The sequence below is a fragment of the Oryzias latipes genome, chromosome 20, assembly GCF_002234675.1.
Source record: "Oryzias latipes chromosome 20, ASM223467v1".
NCBI lineage: Eukaryota > Metazoa > Chordata > Actinopteri > Beloniformes > Adrianichthyidae > Oryzias > Oryzias latipes.
Window position 1 is genome coordinate 3,174,739 of NC_019878.2, and position 17,645 is coordinate 3,192,383.

Here is a 17,645-nt window from a genome sequence, read left to right on the forward strand (position 1 = left end):
ATCTGTAAGAGTATAAGTAATCTCTGAACTGCTCTGGCTTGTAAACAAAAGTCTGAACACCCAAACCACTTCATTTATCCTGTGAAATGAAGGAATACGAGGGAATTGGGATTCAACATCATTGTTAAACACATGTTTTCCCTTGAGTCTATCCATTTTACTGTCTCCTTCCTGTTTTAAGGTGTTGCTGGAGCCTATTTCAGCTACTGAGGGATGAAGGCGGAACAACCACACACACTAACAATCACACTTAAGATACCATTTAGAATCACCAATGAACCTTTTCCTGCAGAGAAGAGACTCACACCAACAAGTCAGTGATCCGAAGGAGGCTCAGAATAAATAAAATAAATAAACAAGAAAACAGCAAAAAAACACAAATAGTAACAAAATTAACCGTAAAACACGCGACAGGCTGGCAACCTTGGCTTAGTCTACTCTGCCTTCGCCCCAACAGTTTCCAGGTTAGGCTCTAGCTCAGGGCTGCTCATTCCTGGTCCTCGAGCGCTACCACCCTGACTGTTTTCCAGATCTCCAAGTCCTGTTAGCTGCTGATGAGCTCAATCAGATGTCTCCACATTCTGATTGAATGAACACACCTGGTCCAGGTAATCAGCAGCAAGCAGTGCAGGGAGAGCTGGAAAACAGTCAGGGTGGTAGATCTCCAGGACCAGGAATGAGCAGCCCCGCTCTAGCTGGATAGCCCCTCCATGCTGCCCCGCACCTGTAGGTGAAAATCCTAAAATAAAAAATAAACTTAATAAAAGAAAATCGCTGCAAATTATTCGGCAAGACTTAAAGTGATTGACATTACAAATCACTAAATGAGGCTTTATAATGGATTCATAGAGACTGTCAGTGACAGGTCTTCTTTATACTCCTAATGATCTGAATTAAATTAGGTATAAACAGACAAACATGCTTTAAGCTTCTGTGGCTGAGAAGACTGTCATATAGGGCGATGAAGGTAAAAAGAATAGATCCACCTTGTATACTGTAAAGTTGTGGTTCAATCTCTAATAGCAGCCTTTCTCTACAGAGTGTCTCTGAAAGCAGACTGAAGGCTACTCGAGAGAATGAGAAGAATTAAAGAAGAAAACCAGAGGATCTGAAAAGACGTTTGACAACAAGCCACTGACCGGAGGAAGTCATGGCATCGTGGCTGAGCCGTTTGTCGATGGGCGACGCCTGGTACAACATGTACTCCCGCCTACTGCGGACTAAGCCAGTGGGCTCCATGGGTCAAGGCTCAGATGACATCACCGAGCTGGCAGAGGGGTCGGCTGTTGGACTGGCGAAGGTCCTCACCACTGTGGACCTGGTGTCACTTGGAGTGGGAAGCTGTGTTGGAACGGGGATGTACGTGGTTGCTGGACTTGTTGCCAAGGCAATGGCTGGACCGGGGGTCATCCTCTCCTTCATCATTGCAGCAGTGGCATCCATACTATCAGGTAGAAGGCTCAGGTGACCAGATGTGGAAGGGCTCTCAAAACTCCTGAGAGTGTCGTAGTTTGATGTGCATCTAAAGTTACAAGTCTGTTGAGCTTCACAGAAATGGGCTTGTTTTTGAAAACTCTTTGGGATTCCAAAGGGTGTTGACAACCTGGATAATAAGGCATCATGATGCTCTGCCCTGAAACCATGAAATCTGCATTCACTGGATGCTGTTTTTTTTTTAATGTACTGCCAAAATCCACCACCAAAAGAAGAAATGTCAAGAAATATTCTTAATAGATTTCTATTTAAGAAGATAGTGCTGATGGATGAGAAAAAACAATTGAACTCAAAGAAACTGTAAAGCTTAAGCTTCATAATTCTGGCTTGCATTATATGGTTGGATGGATGGATAGATTACTATCCAGGGGACAGCCTGCTTTGGCCCAGGGTAGGTTCCGGTGGCCCTGGTGCAGGACAGAGCGGGTAAAAAAAATGGACGGACTGACTTACCTTTTTTTGTCCACTAATTGGTTTGTCAGGAGTACCAATCCCAGGCTTGAAAATCACAGAGTTGTTGAGACATCTAACCACACTGGCCCCAAATGTAAAAGTAAAATGTTAATTCAGGAGAACAGCATTTGATAACTGCTCTTTTCTTCCCCAATCTTGGCTCAACAGCTGGAGACATCTTTTACCTGTCATCATAGTAACTGAATTCCTGTTTTTATCCAAAATGAGACAAAAAACTCAAAGAAAATTGAATTTCCTAAACTTTTATCTGCCTCTTCACAAAATATTCAGTTGTTAGTTAATATTTCTTTCTCTCTTGAAATGTGTCAATGAAACTGCACCTGTGACCTGTTTCATGGTTTTTCCCAAACACACAACAACACATTTCTCTGTCTGAATGTGTTCTCCGCTGAGGTGTGTGCTACGCTGAGTTTGGTGTCCGGGTCCCAAAAACAACAGGCTCGGCCTACACTTACAGCTACGTGACGGTCGGGGAGTTTGTGGCGTTCTTCATTGGCTGGAATTTGATCCTGGAATACCTGATTGGCACAGCTGCCGGAGCGTCAGCCCTCAGCAACATGTTTGACTCTCTAGCCAATCACAGCATCAGTAACTACATGATAACACACCTGGGCACGCTTCGAGGGCTTGGTGAGTTCAGAACAGTCAGATTGGAGCAAAATTTAAAAAGGGCAATTTCACCGTGGATGCACACTGACTCGCCCATGTTTGCCATTTCAACAGTTCATGGTCCTTATTTCTGTGTTTTATTTAAATCCCGCCTCTATGATTGTCCAGGTAAAGGTGAAGACACGTATCCTGACCTTCTTGCTCTCTTCATCGCCCTGCTGGTCACAGTGATCATCGCTCTGGGAGTCAAGAACTCTGTGGGCTTCAATAACATCTTGAATGTGGTAAACATGGTGGTTTGGGTTTTCATGATCATCGCTGGACTCTTCTTCATCACAGTCAGCAACTGGGAGGGTGGCAAGTTCCTGCCATATGGCTGGTCGGGGGTGAGATGCTGCAGCTCTGTTCAGTTTAGGTCTTGAAGTCACCTCCTCTTGGAGGATTTTGATCCTGTTAAACATAGTGATTTTTCCTTGTAAGCCAGTGCTTGTTTAAAATCTGTTTAGCTGAGGTGAAAACACTAAATCTTAGCGGAAACCATCACTTTCTTACTCTGCTAGTTGACCAAGCTAAGCTCACTCTTTACTTAGGCTCTGCTGTTGGTTTTATGCGTTTGCTTCTACTTTTTTCTTTTGCCACAAAGCCTAATTTTGTATCAGATCTTCTCATTTAAAGTTTTGATGTCAGTTTTTCTTTTTATAGCATTTTTGTGCACCCAAAGTCCTGAGATAAACCTTCAAAAATCAACGTTTCTTTTCATGCACTGTTGGATCTCCTGTGTTTTTTTTCTGCTCAGGTGATGCAAGGCGCAGCAACTTGTTTCTATGCTTTCATTGGTTTTGACATCATAGCGACGACAGGAGAGGAGGCAAAAGACCCCAACACTTCGATCCCTTATGCCATCACCGTCTCACTGGTCGCCTGCCTCACTGCCTATGTGTCGGTCAGTACAAAATCCTTTAAATGTTGAATGTCGAACCCATGCCAAACAGAGACCGACAAAACCTGCAATCATGTCTGAAAGCGTACCTTCACATAAGCTGAGGAAACTTATTAGCTGTATATTCCATATACCCTTTGTTGACAATGACAGCAATCAAATGTTTTCTGTAAGTCTTCTCAAGGTTTTCACAAACTGTTGCTGGTATTTTGGCCCATTCTTCATGCAGATCTCCTCTAGAGCAGTGATGTTTTAGGGCTGTCGCTGGGCAGCACGGACTTCAAACTCCCTCCGAAGATTGTTTTATGGGGTTGAGATCTGGAGACTGGCTAGGACACTCCAGGACGTTGAAATGCTTCTTACGAAGCCGATCCTTCGTTTACCGGACCGTGTGTTTGGGATCGTTGTCATAGTGAAAGACCCAGCCATTTCATCTTCAATGCTGATGGAAGACGGTTTTCTCTCAAAATCTGACCATACATGGCTCCATTCATTCTTTTCTTTACACCGAACAGTTGTCCTGGTCTCTTTGCTAAAAAATAGCCCCAAAGCATTATGTTTCCACCCCCATGCTTTCCATGGGTATGGTGTTCTTTGGATGCAACTCAGCATTCTTTCTCCTCCAAACATGAGGAGTAGAGTTCTTACCAAAAAGTTCTATTTTGGTTTAATCTGACCACATGTACTGGCCTTAGCAGGGGGACACGTCTGGCCTTGTAGGCTTTGAGTCCCTGGTGGCGTAGTGTGTTACTGATGGTAGCCTTTGTTGCTTTGGTCTCTGCTCTCTGCAGATCATTCACCCGTGTGGTTCTGGGATTTTTGGTCACCATTCTTGTAATAATTTTGACCCCACGGGGTGAGATCTTGCGGGGAGCCCCAGATGGATGGAGATTATCGGTGGTCTTGTATGTCTTCCATTTCCTAATAATTACTCCCACTTTTGATTTCTTCACACCAAGCTGTTTACCTTTCGCAGATATCTTCCCAGCCTGGTGCAGATCAACAGTTTGGTTTCTGGTGTCCTTAGACAGCTCTTTGGTCTTGGTCATGTTGGAGTTTGGAGTGTGACTGTTTGAGGTTGTGGACAGGTGTCTTTCCTATAGATAACGAGTTCAAACAGGTGCCATTGATACAAGTAACGAGTGGAGGACAAAGGATCCTCTTAAAGAAGAAGTTGCAGGTCTGTGAGAGCGAGAAATCTTGCTTGTTTGCAGATAACCAAATATTTATTTTTCACCATAATTTGTAAATAAATTCTTTAAAAATCAGAAAATGTGATTTTCTTTGGATTTTGTCTCTCATAGTTGAGGTACCTATTGTGAAATATGAGGCCTCTCTCATCTTTTTAAGTGGGAGAACTTGCACAATTGGTGGCGGACAAAATACTTTTTTGCCCCACTGTATATTTACCAGCACATACTGAAGTTCTCCATTGACGTCTTTGTAGGGGGGAGATGTGCAGTGAAGATCGAAGTGGAAGGCTCATATCGACCTGCTGAGATTAAAATTCATGGGGTCCTACTATGGTTGAAGAGATGACTCGTCTAACATAAGTGCCAATATCAACCCACCAGGGGTTCAGATGATTGTATAGGATGCATTCTCCACTGTACCAGAAATGTCAGCATGTCCCCACAAAAAGAGCTGACATATTGCTCAAACTAGCCACAGTCAGTGTGTCAACTCACCAGTTCTTAGGGACTTTTCTGATATATGTGGTTCTATTTTGAAGCAAACATGTGTAATCATCTTTGCTGGGTGAAAGTACTGCAGGGATAGAGAGTGAAGAAAGGCAGAGAGACACTGAAAATGGAGCAGTTCTTAGGGCAGAGTTTTATACAGATAACTATCAAATAATAGAAACCCTAAGAATCCATTTTTGATTGGAGCGGTTTAGTTATACCACTGGACATGGGTGGTGGTTCCCCTTTTCAAGAGGGGGGACTGGAGGGTGTGTTACAACTACAGAGAAATCACACTCCTCACATCCCTGTGAAAGTCTATGCTAGAGAGGGGAGTCCGTCCGATAGTCAAACCTCAGGTCGAACCTCAGATGCAGGAACAACAGTGAACAGGAACAACCAGCTTTACACCCTCTTTGGGGTGCTGCAGGGTTGTGGGAGATTGCTCATACAGTCCATGTATATTTTATGTGGATTTACAAATCGGCATTCGACCATATCCCCCGTAGTGTGCTGTTGAGGCTAATGGGAATATGGGCCCCAGGGAGTCTTATTAAAGGACTGTTTGGTCTCTGTATGACCACAGCAGGAGCTTGGTTCATATAGCTGGCAGTAAGTTGGACCTGTTCTCGGTGCATGTTGGACTCCAGCAGGGCTCCCCTTTATCACCGGTTCTATTCATAGTCTTTATGGACAGAATTTCTAGGTACTGCCATGGACCGGAGGGAGTCTGGTTTGGGGACCACAGGATTTCCTGTCTGCTCTTTGCAGAGGATGTTGTCCTGTTGGCTTCAGGACCTTCAGCATGCATTGGAGCGGTTTCCGACTGAGTGGGAAGCGACTGGGATAAGGGTCAGCACCGCTAAATCTGAGGCCATGGTTCTTGACCAAAGAAAGGTAGTTGGCCCTCTCTAGGTGGGTAGGGTACTCTTGTCCCTGGTTGAGAAGTTTGAAAATCTTGGGGTTTTGTTCACAGGTGAGGGAAGATCAGAGCATTGACAGTTTTTCTGAGCAGCGTCAATAGTTATGTGGTATCAGTCTGTTGTGGTGAATAGAGAGCTAAGCCAGAAAGCAAAGCTCTCAATTTACCGGTCGATCTTTGTTCCAGTACTCAGGAGCTCTGGGTCATGACCAAAAGAATGAGGTCCTGAAAACAAGTGGCTGAAATGGGCTTAGTCACGCTGAAGAGACTAAGCCCAAGAGGAGCTGGAGGACATGGCCGGGAAGAAGGAAATCTGGGCATCTTTGCCTTAAACTGCTGCCCCTGGGACCCAGTCCTGGATTAGCAGAAGAAGACAGATGGTTGGACAGTGCAGTGAGCATCCTGTGAAGGATGCAACACTATTCTGTTCTCATTCATCTTCTAATCCATTTGTTCTCTTTTGGGGTCATGGGGCTGCCAGAGCCTATCCCAGCAACTTGCAGGCAAAGGCAGGGGAGACCCTGGACAGGTCGCCAGTCTTTCGCTGGGCCATAATCACACACCCATGCACACACACAGGTCCCCCATTGATGTTGTGTTTCAGGTCCTCCAGCTGGGACTTGAACCAGAGGCCTTCTTGCTGTGAGGCAAGAGCGCTAACCACTGCTCCACCAATTGCAGCAGGTGTCACCTTCTCCTCTTAACCCTGCTGCATGTGGGGTCCTTTCCAGTGTCTGATGAGCCACTGTTGATCTGACCCCTTGCTCTTGATGACCTTCAGGAGGACCCAGGTGTCCTCAGCTTTTCTTTCCTGTTGTGTCTCGTCTGTTGCCTGTGCTGCTCTCTGTGAGGAAAAAGCTGAGACAAACCATCTCAGTTGATCAGAGTGCAGGTTAGAGGTTAGCCTAAATCTAAAGTCAAACCATTCCTTTTATATGTAAAGCAGCCTCCACCTATCTGAACTGAACTGTGCAGGAAGGCCTGATCTTTCTCTACCACTTGGGTCTGATAAAAAGTAAAACAACTTCAAACTAGTCCACTGCAATCTCCCCAAAGGAGTTCAAACATGTTTTTTGGACTTTAAAAGTTTTCGTTATTAGTTTTGTCTCGTGTCTTTTGGGAATGAGTGGCTGTGCCTCGACATGATTACCTGCATAAATAACAGTTTATTTTACTAACTAGTAGGAAAAACTGCATTTAAAATGAATAAAGAAAACTCATCTTTAAATGTTGAGCCAGTATTTATAGAGCTTAAATCCTCAAGAAAGAAAATCTAACTTTTTCAAAACCCCACTCAAGTTTTATTACGTCATGATGAAAAGTTAAGACGTGGCTGAGATGTTCTAAGAAACTAATTAATTTGAAAAGGGAAAACATTTTAGTCCCACAAATTATACTCAAGTAGCTGAATGCTTATGAACAAGAATAAGATCCCATCAGATTAATCACACAAACAATTCTCTGTGTTGACCCCTCAGGTCAGCATCATTCTGACTCTCATGGTTCCCTACAACCTGATTGATGGCTCCGCCCCCCTAATGGAGATGTTTGCCGTGCACGGCTTTATATGGGGGAAGTATGTGGTGGCTCTTGGCTCCATTGCCGGACTCACAGTGTCTCTTCTGGGCTCTTTGTTTCCGATGCCAAGAGTGATCTACGCCATGGCGAGGGATGGTCTCCTGTTCAGGTAAGACAGCATGAAGACATGAGCAGGCAGCCATGAGGACAGATCCAGCTAAGGTGTATGTTTCTTCTATAAAGGTTTCTATCACACGTGTGGGCACTCACACACACTCCTGTTGTTGCGTGTGTGGTATCTGGAACCTTGGCTGCCATCCTTGCCCTCCTGGTGAGCCTCAGGGACCTGATCGAAATGATGTCCATCGGCACTCTGTTGGCATACACTCTGGTGAGCGTATGTGTGCTGTTGCTGCGCTACCAGCCTGACGAGCAAACCGACACCCACCAGTTTAGGGTGGAAGAGGATGAAGGTCCAGTACCCACCAAAGATGATCTAATTGAAGGTTCTGATCATGATGAGACATCAACATATCATGCTGGTGGCACAGAAGGAGATGCAGACGACGCTGATTTCCACACTGGACGAGCTTCTCTCCTGAAAAGGCTTCTCGGGGGTCACTATTATACCATACGGGTCCGTTTGGGAATGCCTGATTCGTCAGCTCGACCCACCCCAGCCACTGGACGCATAGTGACCAGATGCACCCTCCTCTTCTTCATCACGTCTTTTTTTCTTTGGTCTACTGTCATCTATGGAGTTGAGCAGGGGTCAGGGGTGGGAGCTGTGTTTTCAGGTCTGATGGCCACCCTGATGGCAGCCTCCTTGGTGAAACTCATGGTTCTGATCTTACAGCAACCAGAAAGTACCAGAAGACTGCCGTACATGGCGCCATGTGTGCCATTTGTGCCTGGTGCTGCCATTTTGGTCAACAGCTACTTAATGCTGAAACTCTCTCCCCTTACCTGGGCCAGGTTCACCATCTGGTGCATCATAGGTGAGTTTATTCATATGCATTAATTATGTTTCTTCAATTTAAGGAACCAGAGGCTTCTAAAAGTTAACCTTGAGGTGCAGCTTTGATGATGTTTCATTTGTACCGCCCACCATAAAAGTAAGACCACCACAAATTTGACATGAGAAACTGTAGTCCAGAGTCTCAAAGTCTTGAACTTAAAAAAGCTCCACGTGTTGTCTAAAACTTCTAACATCTCTAGTCAATGTGGCCCGTGTTCAAATTTCCACCAGCCACTGTAAACCTCCCACTACTTAACCTTCAGAAACAAGAAGAAAAACAGATTAATATTTTATGTGATCAATACCACAGTGGATTCTATCAGCAAAAAATGTCGATCACAAGATGCGCCAAGCTCCAATCTGTGTGTTCATTTGTTGGACAGGACAAAAAAATACAGTGGTTTGTACTTTTTAATAACCCTTGTGCTATCTTAAACGACTCCACCCTTACATTGACGTGTTTTTCCTACCATGATAAAGGTGGATAACGGTGGAAAGATTTCATGTAATTCATGGACACCAGTGAAGATCACAAATCATTGAAGAAAAAAGGTTCAGAGCACTGTCTAGTGCAGGGGTCTCAAACTCGTGGCCCGCGGGCTATTTGCGGCCCCCAAGATGAAATTTTGCGGCCCCCGCCTTGATATGAAAGTTTATTGTTAATGCGGCCCGCCAGTCTGTATGAATGACACCTTTTCATTGTCGCGCGCGGAGATGACCAACCAATCACAGTGGGGTATATGACTCTTGGGGGCGTGACATTGACCGAGCTTGAAAGCAGGGGAACATTTAAGGCAGGAAATTTGACAGCCCCCCTCTCCGAACTACATTAAGGAGTTCCTTACTTTCCTTTTTAGAACGTATTTATTCGCTCGTAATTTTCTAAAATTAAAATTAAAAAGACTGAAGGAGAACAGGAAGTTGGAGTTGTCCTTAACATTCAATTTAGTTTTAATCTGCCTCTCCCCCTTAGTAATATCTGTGTTATCATATATTTTATATTTGTTTTAATGTTTAGTAATGTATGTAGCCTTTTTTTAATCAATATGTATTTTAAATTGATCACTCAACTACAAAAACCGTCAGGACACATTTCCAACAATGCATTGTTTTGTAGTCTATAGGCGGCTTGCAGTCAGCACAGTATTACATTTCCAGCTGCGTTCGCTCAGGTTGACGCCTTGCTGCTCCCGGCCCTTTCTGGTGATATTTTTGTGATGATTGACAGGTGATGTTGGAGCAAAAACATACGTCACACACCAGGTGATCAGCGCAGCGTTTTGTCCACCTGGGTGATCTCAAACACACTTATTGTGCATCTTGGCTGCACCTAGTTTTTGGTGTCGCCAAGATGAATTTCCATCCGTTTTTTATAAAAATATAGGAGTGGCTGACCGGCTGCTCTACAATAACTTGTGACCGGGGTTTGAATGTGCAAAAAGTCATAAGAAAGAAAATCCAAAAATGGTTTCTGAATTTTGTTTCTCCTTTACTGATTTGTGTTTTAAAAAGTAAACTTAAAAAAAACATTCAACACAGACTCAAAATTGGGAGCACATCCTCTCTGACATCTCCACCTTAAATGTCAATAAGTCCAAGTACAGTCCAGATTTACTGACAATCATCTTCAACCACACTGAGGGTCTCAGCTGATTGGGAGGAAGTGCTGCCAAGTGTCCATCAGTTAGAAGTAGATAAGAGAAGCCGTGTTCAGGAGAACCATTGATGGATTTACAGAACTGTAGAATTGGAGTCTTCTTTAGAGTTTAATAGTTATAATTCAACAGTTTAACTTAACTGTGTTAATAAGGATGTTTAAATAAGATAACAGTAGATGTAGAAGACTAAATAAACAGAAATGTATTAATGATTTATTTACTTATTGATTTTTTTATTTACGTATTTTATTTGAATGAGAGTTTTATAAGTACATTTTGTACAGAAAACAGTTAATAATAGAGTATAGTAATAGTATAGTATATGTTCCATACACATTTATTGGCTCTCAGACACTCACAAGTTGTGTATGTGTGTGTGTGTGCGTTGAAGTTGCGGCCCCACCTGAGCTAGACCCTGCCTTCAGTGGCCCCCAGGTAAATTGAGTTTGAGACCCCTGGTCTAGTGGGTCTAGATGACCCAACTCCCAATGGTAAAGTGGCTAGGATAGCACAAGGGTTACGATAAATATTTCCCCGTTTGCATGATCACATTTACAAGTTTACAGTGAACATTTCATTGTGAATAATACCAGTGTGCAACATTTCATATAAACCCAGATTTAAGATGTGTTCAGTGAACCAGAGTTCATCTTCCCCGATAATCAGAACAAATTTTCAGAATGCACCCAAGCGGACCCTGATCCAGGACCAGGAACCACTCCTGGACCCATCTTTCGTGGTGTTCTCGGGTTGGTTTCCAGTTGGACTGAGCTTTGGTTTTCTCTGAGATTCCTCAGTTTGAATAGGTGCCATGCTCGGGGCAGAACAACTGAACCACACGGCCACCATAGCCGGGCATTATGGGATGTAAACAGAGTAATGGAGCAACAAAGAGACACAGCAACTCATTGAAATAGGATCGGATGAATGCAGGCTCATTAAAACAACTTTTAACGTGATTCACATTGCTTCTCACTGTTTTTTCCACAATCCATATGTCAGGATCACTTAGCAGCGTACCTTCTGAGCCATCGTCTCTTCAGGAACCACCTTGCAGACAGCCTCCACGGTACACCAATAAGGAAAAACTTTTGAACGTGACATTGATGCAGACGTCCAAAATTGGACAGCGAAATATAAAGTTTGACTCAGTGACCCTCCTGACGAGGATTACAAAGCGTAGGACTTCCATGATTTTTGCCCTGTCATTGCTTTGCTCTGCCCTCGTAATTCCTGGCCAATGACTGAAGAGATCTTTAGTCACATGGTTTTGGTTAGAAGCTTTGTTTTGAATCAGAAATGTCTGGTAGATGGCAGTCTGAATACAGACCAAACACAAGGTTCAGGACTCAAATCAAGTAGACTCTGACCAGACCAATGAACTTTTCTAGTATGAATACACCTTTAATGTTGACGAAAAGGTTTTTTCAAGACAGATGGTTTCTTTATTTTAATTATGATCTTCAAATGAAATTCACAGTAATTAGGGTAAAAATGTGTTTAGATTTCAGTTTGATGCATGCATGCATATATGTATGCAAATGTATGCATGCACATGTATGCAAATATGGCTTTAAATTTACCATAAAGGTTTAAAGGATGCAGACTGAATGGATGGCCCTCATCAAATCTGGGCCTCTGCAGAAAGTTTGGACACCCCAGGGAGTCCCCAAAGCATTGGGCTCTTCATTTCTTGTTTTCTAGCTAAATCTGTCCCAGCTTATGCCTGAATAAGATGTGTTTAGCTATTCAGGTTCTGGCCTGAAGCCTCTGAAGGTCAAAGGTCAAGTCAATCTTTTTGTAGGTTTTGATTGTGTGTGATGAAAGCTGATTGTTAATCAGTGGTGAGTTTACCAGGTGTGTATCCAGAGCTGCTTGGCTTAAGTTTCCTTTCATGATGCATTCGCCCCTCTCAGTCAGAGCTTCGTCTCAGAGTCCTCATCTGTTCCCAGGTCTGTTGATCTATGGGTGTTATGGAGTGTGGCACAGCACTCTGGAGCTGAACGCCCGGGAGCAGCAGGCCCATGCCAGCTCCTACCAGCGCTACGATGACCACTTGGACGACACTTTCTCCCCCGATGACAGCTTTTGCCCCCAGGAGCAGGACGAGAAACCATACCAGGGCTGGTCTGCCCCAGAGGAAAGGGGACACCACTACCAGCAGCACAACAAGATGGAGGAAGAGGATGTAGATCCACAGCAGAGCCACTGGGAGGAAGATGATGAACGCCACGGGTACCAGTCTGGGGCAGGAGGCCCACATCCAAGCAACAGCAAGAGCTCCAAAGGACGCACCAATTTGGGGTTTGATGACGACGATGACTGAGCTTTTGTTCTTTTGGAAATATAAAAACAAGCTTTTATAAAGTTGTCTTAAACTTTAAGGACATTTCTGAATGATGGCTGGTGAATGCAAGCCTTAATCTCCTCTTTGTGAAAGCATCAGATAGACATAAGGAGGACGTGATGCTGACAGCAGCTGCAGAAACCTTCAGATCCTTTCTTGTCTTGGATAAACCTCTGTAAACTCCTCAAAAGTCCAGTTACAACCATTCTAACGCTTCTATTCCTACTTGTATTGAAGTGTCACTGTAAGCTACAGGCTAACCTTCCGGTTAACGTCATTGATCTGGCTTCATTTTCCTAAAAGGGATTTTTAACCAGGACTGCGCAGTGGTGGAGTGGTGAGCACTCCCACCTGGTCCTGGGTTCTTTCTGTGTGGAGTTTGTGTGTTCTCCTCGTGCATGTGTGGTTTTTCTCGGGGCACTCTGGCTTCCTCCCACAGTCCAAAAACCTTCTTCAGAGGTTGATTAGTGACTCTAGATTATCCATTAGGTCTGTGGGTGTGTGGCCCTGCAACAGACTGGCGACCTGTCCAGGGTAAACCCAACAGTAGCTGGGTTGGCTCCAGTGGCCCCTCGATCCTGAAAGGGATCCAGCGGGTTTGGTTGATGGATGGAGATGGATTTTCAACCATTAGAGGAGGACCAACCCCCATTCAGGCGCAGTTTCATTGCAGCTCCTCTGGAGGACAGTCAACAGGGACAAAAATCTTCTATTTGTGTTTAGACAGATGCACAAACATCACATCTCACAAATGTCAGACCATTTTAGGAGTGAGTCCCATCCTCAGATGTTCTTTTGGCCTTTAATATTTCCTCCAATCAGAACTTTCCTTTACTTCTTTGGGTTTATGGAAACAGGCCTAGTACTAATGAGTCCTCAGACATGACGACTCGTTGGTACTTTTGGTTAATCCAGTGCAGCTGCAGACTGCCCGGACTCCTGTTTTCATGGTGTTTGTGGATGGATGCGGTCAGTTGATTCTTTGTGTGAAAGGTGAGCTGAAACCGTTTCTGAGAAGGTAGAACATAACAGGCTGAACTTCACAGTTCCAACTGTTACCTCACATGTTCTGTTGTTTTCTAATGCTTTCTGTGCTGAATGTTGATCCAATAACACTGTTGTTTGAATTTAAGTTTGGTCCTTTTCATCTATCTGATACTGTCTTTTCTATACTCGAAGCACAGATCTCCAATTTATCAAAAATACATTCTAAAATTCAAATCTCCACGTTTGAAGCAGCTTTTTGCTCTAAAAAGAGAGGTTGTTAGCAATAAAAATAGACCTCTGATGATTTATTGAATAGACTCTAATGATTAAGGGTTGAAGTCTACCTCTGGCTGCATCTCTTTTTCACTGAATAAAGTGACTCAGATTTGGAACACCCCTCACTTTTGCACATTGCTGTCACTTTTCTCTGCTTTTTGGAACTGCTGTGACAATTGAATTTCCCCAATGTGGGATCAATAAAGAATATCTTATCTTATCTTAGTGGCTGTTTTGTGAATGTGTGTACATGAATGCATTGTGGTTCTTGGGTGTATTGTTAGTTTGAATTTCAAGTGAGAAATTCATCCTGGGACTCTTTTTGTGTAGAAAAAAGGTTTTATGAAAACATTTTGGCAATTGAAGAACAAAAAAGTGACACAATTTATACTGATATGAGTGCAAATATGAAAGTTAAAACATGTTAAGTTGGTTAAACATAAATCAACCCACAGTTTTATAACTGTAACAGCTTTACGACACAATGGAGTAGAAAAAAAAGAGTTAGAGGATTGAAGTATACTATAACGCTGATCTGGCTTAACCCTTGTGCTATCTTAGATGACCCCACCCTTACATTGACGTGTTCTCCCTACCATGACAAAGGTGGATAAAAGTGGAAAGATTTCATGTAATCCATGGACAACAGTGAAGATCACAAATCATTGAAGAAAAAAGGTTCAGAGCACTGTCTAGTGGGTCTAGATGACCCAACTCCCAATGTCAAAGTGCCTAGGATAGCACAAGGGTTACAGACCCACTCCAATGAATTTAAAAACAATTTTTTTGTGTGTTTTTAACATGTTCTTGTGTAATTTTTCTGATAATGAAGGACATATAAAAAAATTAAGCTTCAAGTTCCATTTCTGAGTATTTCTTTATTTAAATCATTGTGAACCAGAAGCAGATGAATAAATGCTGTTGGAGGTGTGATGAAGTTGCTACAGTGGATGGATCCCAGTCTCCCTGCTGCGCTCCTCTGATGCGTCCACTTGCAGACAAATAGATCCATGTGTGTCTTTGTTTTCTTCGTCTGAGCTGGAATCTAGATCTAAACTGTATGACTAGATAGATCTGATATTGCTCACTATTTTGGTTGCACCACTAATGTTAGGTTGGGGTTGTGAGGAGCTGTGAAGAAGTGGGAGAGAGTGTAAACAGATGGATGACGAGAAGTGGGCGGGGTTGGAATTGCTTAACTTCACTTCCTGTTGGAGGAAAAGCTGAAAAGCTTAAGTATTTTTATTAAAGAAATGATGGTGAAAACATTTTTGATCCAAGACAACATCCCCTGCCGATGCTCTTTCTTCTTTACACATTACATTAGTGGAGTTTGAACTGGTTGCAGTACGTACATCCTACAACGTTTTTTCTTGATTCTGAATTCTAAATGAGACATTTTAAAAATTGTTGTCCAAGTTGGAATGAGTGGGGTGTTTTTTTCACATTTAAAGAGCCATCTAGTGGTGAGACACCATATTAAAAAACTGAAGAAGCCTTCTTTACACACGCTCACTCCTGGCGTGGTTGGTGGGTTGGTCTAGAGGCACGGCTGTGCCGCCCTGTCTGGAGTAGTAGAAGCTGTTATCCCTGGTCATGGTGCCCACCACAGGGATCACGAAACACAGGATCACAATGCCAGCCAGAAGACAAAGGCCACATCCAGCCCAGCCGGTGTACAGAGAGAAGCCAAAGGACATGATGTTGTGCTCCTTGTGAGCGCCGATGGGGAACCAGATGGTGGATATGGTTCCAAACACAGCTGGGTTTGAACAGAGACGGACAATAACAGAGTTATTTCTTCATTTTAGACCACAGTCTGTGTTAGTTAGTGTGTCAGGTATGTTTTTATCTGCAGAGGATGTGGACAGGAAGTACCTCATCCATTGGTTAACACTCAGACAAACCTAGTCAGAAGGGAGCTGAACATTAATACCGTGACCTCCTTCTGTCTACTCAGTCAGAAACAGCAGAGACCAGTTCTTTCAAATCTAACTCTCCTGGCCTCCTCGATTCAGTTTTTCTTTTACTTAAAGAACTTGTCTGTGTCTGTGGATTTGTTGGTGTGTGTGTGTGTGTGCGCGCGCACATCTTACCCATGATGATGAAAAGGAAACCTCCCACTTGTGCGCGGCGCTTCTTGATGGTGGGGTTGTCGTTGGGCAGGCGCATGCAGTTCATGGACACGAGCACGAGCAGCATGGCAGGCAGCCCCAGCATGCATGCGCAGATCATGAGGGCGCGGCACGTCAGGATGTAAGCTGAGAGAGGAGAGACGTGTCATGAAGGCAGCTCACCTCTGCTGTCTGATGCTGCCTTCACTGGTAGGAATGTGTGCCCGTGCCAAAGACAAGAGCTCACTCAACAAGATGCTTCAGTGGTCAGAGTTGCTGACAGGTTTTAGAAGTTTTTCATTGGTTCAATTATGTGTTTTGACTTAAAAAGATGGAATAAAATGTTAACTGTTTTTTGATAGAAAAAGGAAATTACAGTTTAGGCAATTCAAAAAGATTTTAAACAAAGGGTTTTAGAACAGCATCAATTACATTTTCTCTAACGTTTCCATTTCTGTGCAAATTTCCATTTCACTTGACGAAAAATTACATAAAAACACGATGTCAAAAACAAAAAACACAGAAGTTACTAGGATTTGGAGATTTTAGATTCAGACTTTTTTCAAGGTGGAGCTGTACTATGTATAAATCACCACCATTTGTCACTAAAAATGATTTTTCAAAACAATTTGTGGCCTGGGGTTTTCTTTGAGATCTAGTCCACTTTTTACCTGTTTCATATAAGAAGTCAAAATGCCCAAATTGATCTTAACTAAACACATCTAATTTTCAGCAAACACTTGTTAACCTTTCCTTGGATTCTTCTATTGCAAAGAAAAAAAACCAAAATGTTACGGAACCATTTAAATGTGTTTTCTTTGGTCGTTTTTACTTTAGTCGAGTTCTGATTTATTTATTTGTTGTTGTTTTGGGTTTTTTTGGGGGGGGGGGGGTCATGATAAGACAATCCGTCTCACTCACCTGGCAGTGACAGCATCTGGCTCATAGCCATGCAGTGGTAAAGCGCCGGAGAGATGACGCACTCCGCCCACAGGCCCCGCGAGCCCATCTCGTCCATGCGCACGCACGTCGCCACCGTGTATTCGCAGGTCCTGACCCAGTCGTTTGTTGCCGTGGCGACAATGAGACCGACCCAGCCTGCGCAGCTCACGGTGCCACCAATAAACTGCCTGCAGATGTGCGCCATGATCAAACCTTTTGTGTTTTTACCCGCTCCAAAAAAAAAAAAAAAATCCAATCTGATTCTCTATCTGTGTCTTCAAAGCAGTCCAATTTCCCTTCAAAAATATCCAAAGCACAAAAGTTTAAATTAATTAAAAAAAAAATCTGATGACTGCTGAGGTCTGTGCTGTTGATGCACCTTCATCCAGGGAAAAATACCTAGAATCCCAGAGATGGTGGGGTGTGGTGAAACCCATAACTGTTGTTCTCAAGCCAATCAGAGCACATGTGAACTCCTGATATAAACCAGATACATTGAGCGCAAGGACAGCCCTAAAGAAGAAGCTGAATGTGCTGGAGGGGGAACGCTGATCCCACATTTGGATGTGCAAAACTGAGGCAGTCAGGAACTCTGAGACACGAACTCAAAGCAATTTTCCTTTAATAGAACACAAACTTTTCCAAGCTGTGGCTTTCTGCTGCT

The 17,645-nt window shown here is 43.5% G+C and overlaps 2 protein-coding genes and 1 pseudogene across 2 annotated transcripts; 2 read left to right on the plus strand and 1 right to left on the minus strand.

Moving 5' to 3' along the window:
• Positions 1 to 1,047: 1,047 nt before the first annotated feature.
• On the plus strand, positions 1,048 to 2,440 carry LOC111946679 (annotated as a pseudogene).
• LOC101166506 (probable cationic amino acid transporter) lies at positions 1,843 to 14,046 on the plus strand. Its single transcript, XM_023950423.1, has 7 exons — positions 1,843 to 1,885; positions 2,362 to 2,598; positions 2,746 to 2,963; positions 3,374 to 3,520; positions 7,600 to 7,808; positions 7,883 to 8,637; positions 12,268 to 14,046. Exons 1-7 carry the CDS (start codon positions 1,843 to 1,845, stop codon positions 12,639 to 12,641), a joined length of 1,983 nt encoding a protein of 660 aa, XP_023806191.1. The 3' UTR covers positions 12,642 to 14,046.
• Positions 14,047 to 14,783: 737 nt separating this feature from the next.
• Positions 14,784 to 17,464, minus strand: cldn11 (claudin 11). Its single transcript, XM_020712528.2, has 3 exons — positions 16,961 to 17,464; positions 16,022 to 16,186; positions 14,784 to 15,687 (listed from the first exon to the last, which is right to left on the minus strand). Exons 1-3 carry the CDS (start codon positions 17,184 to 17,186, stop codon positions 15,428 to 15,430), a joined length of 651 nt encoding a protein of 216 aa, XP_020568187.2. The 5' UTR covers positions 17,187 to 17,464; the 3' UTR covers positions 14,784 to 15,427.
• Between the last annotated feature and the right edge of the window lie 181 nt (positions 17,465 to 17,645).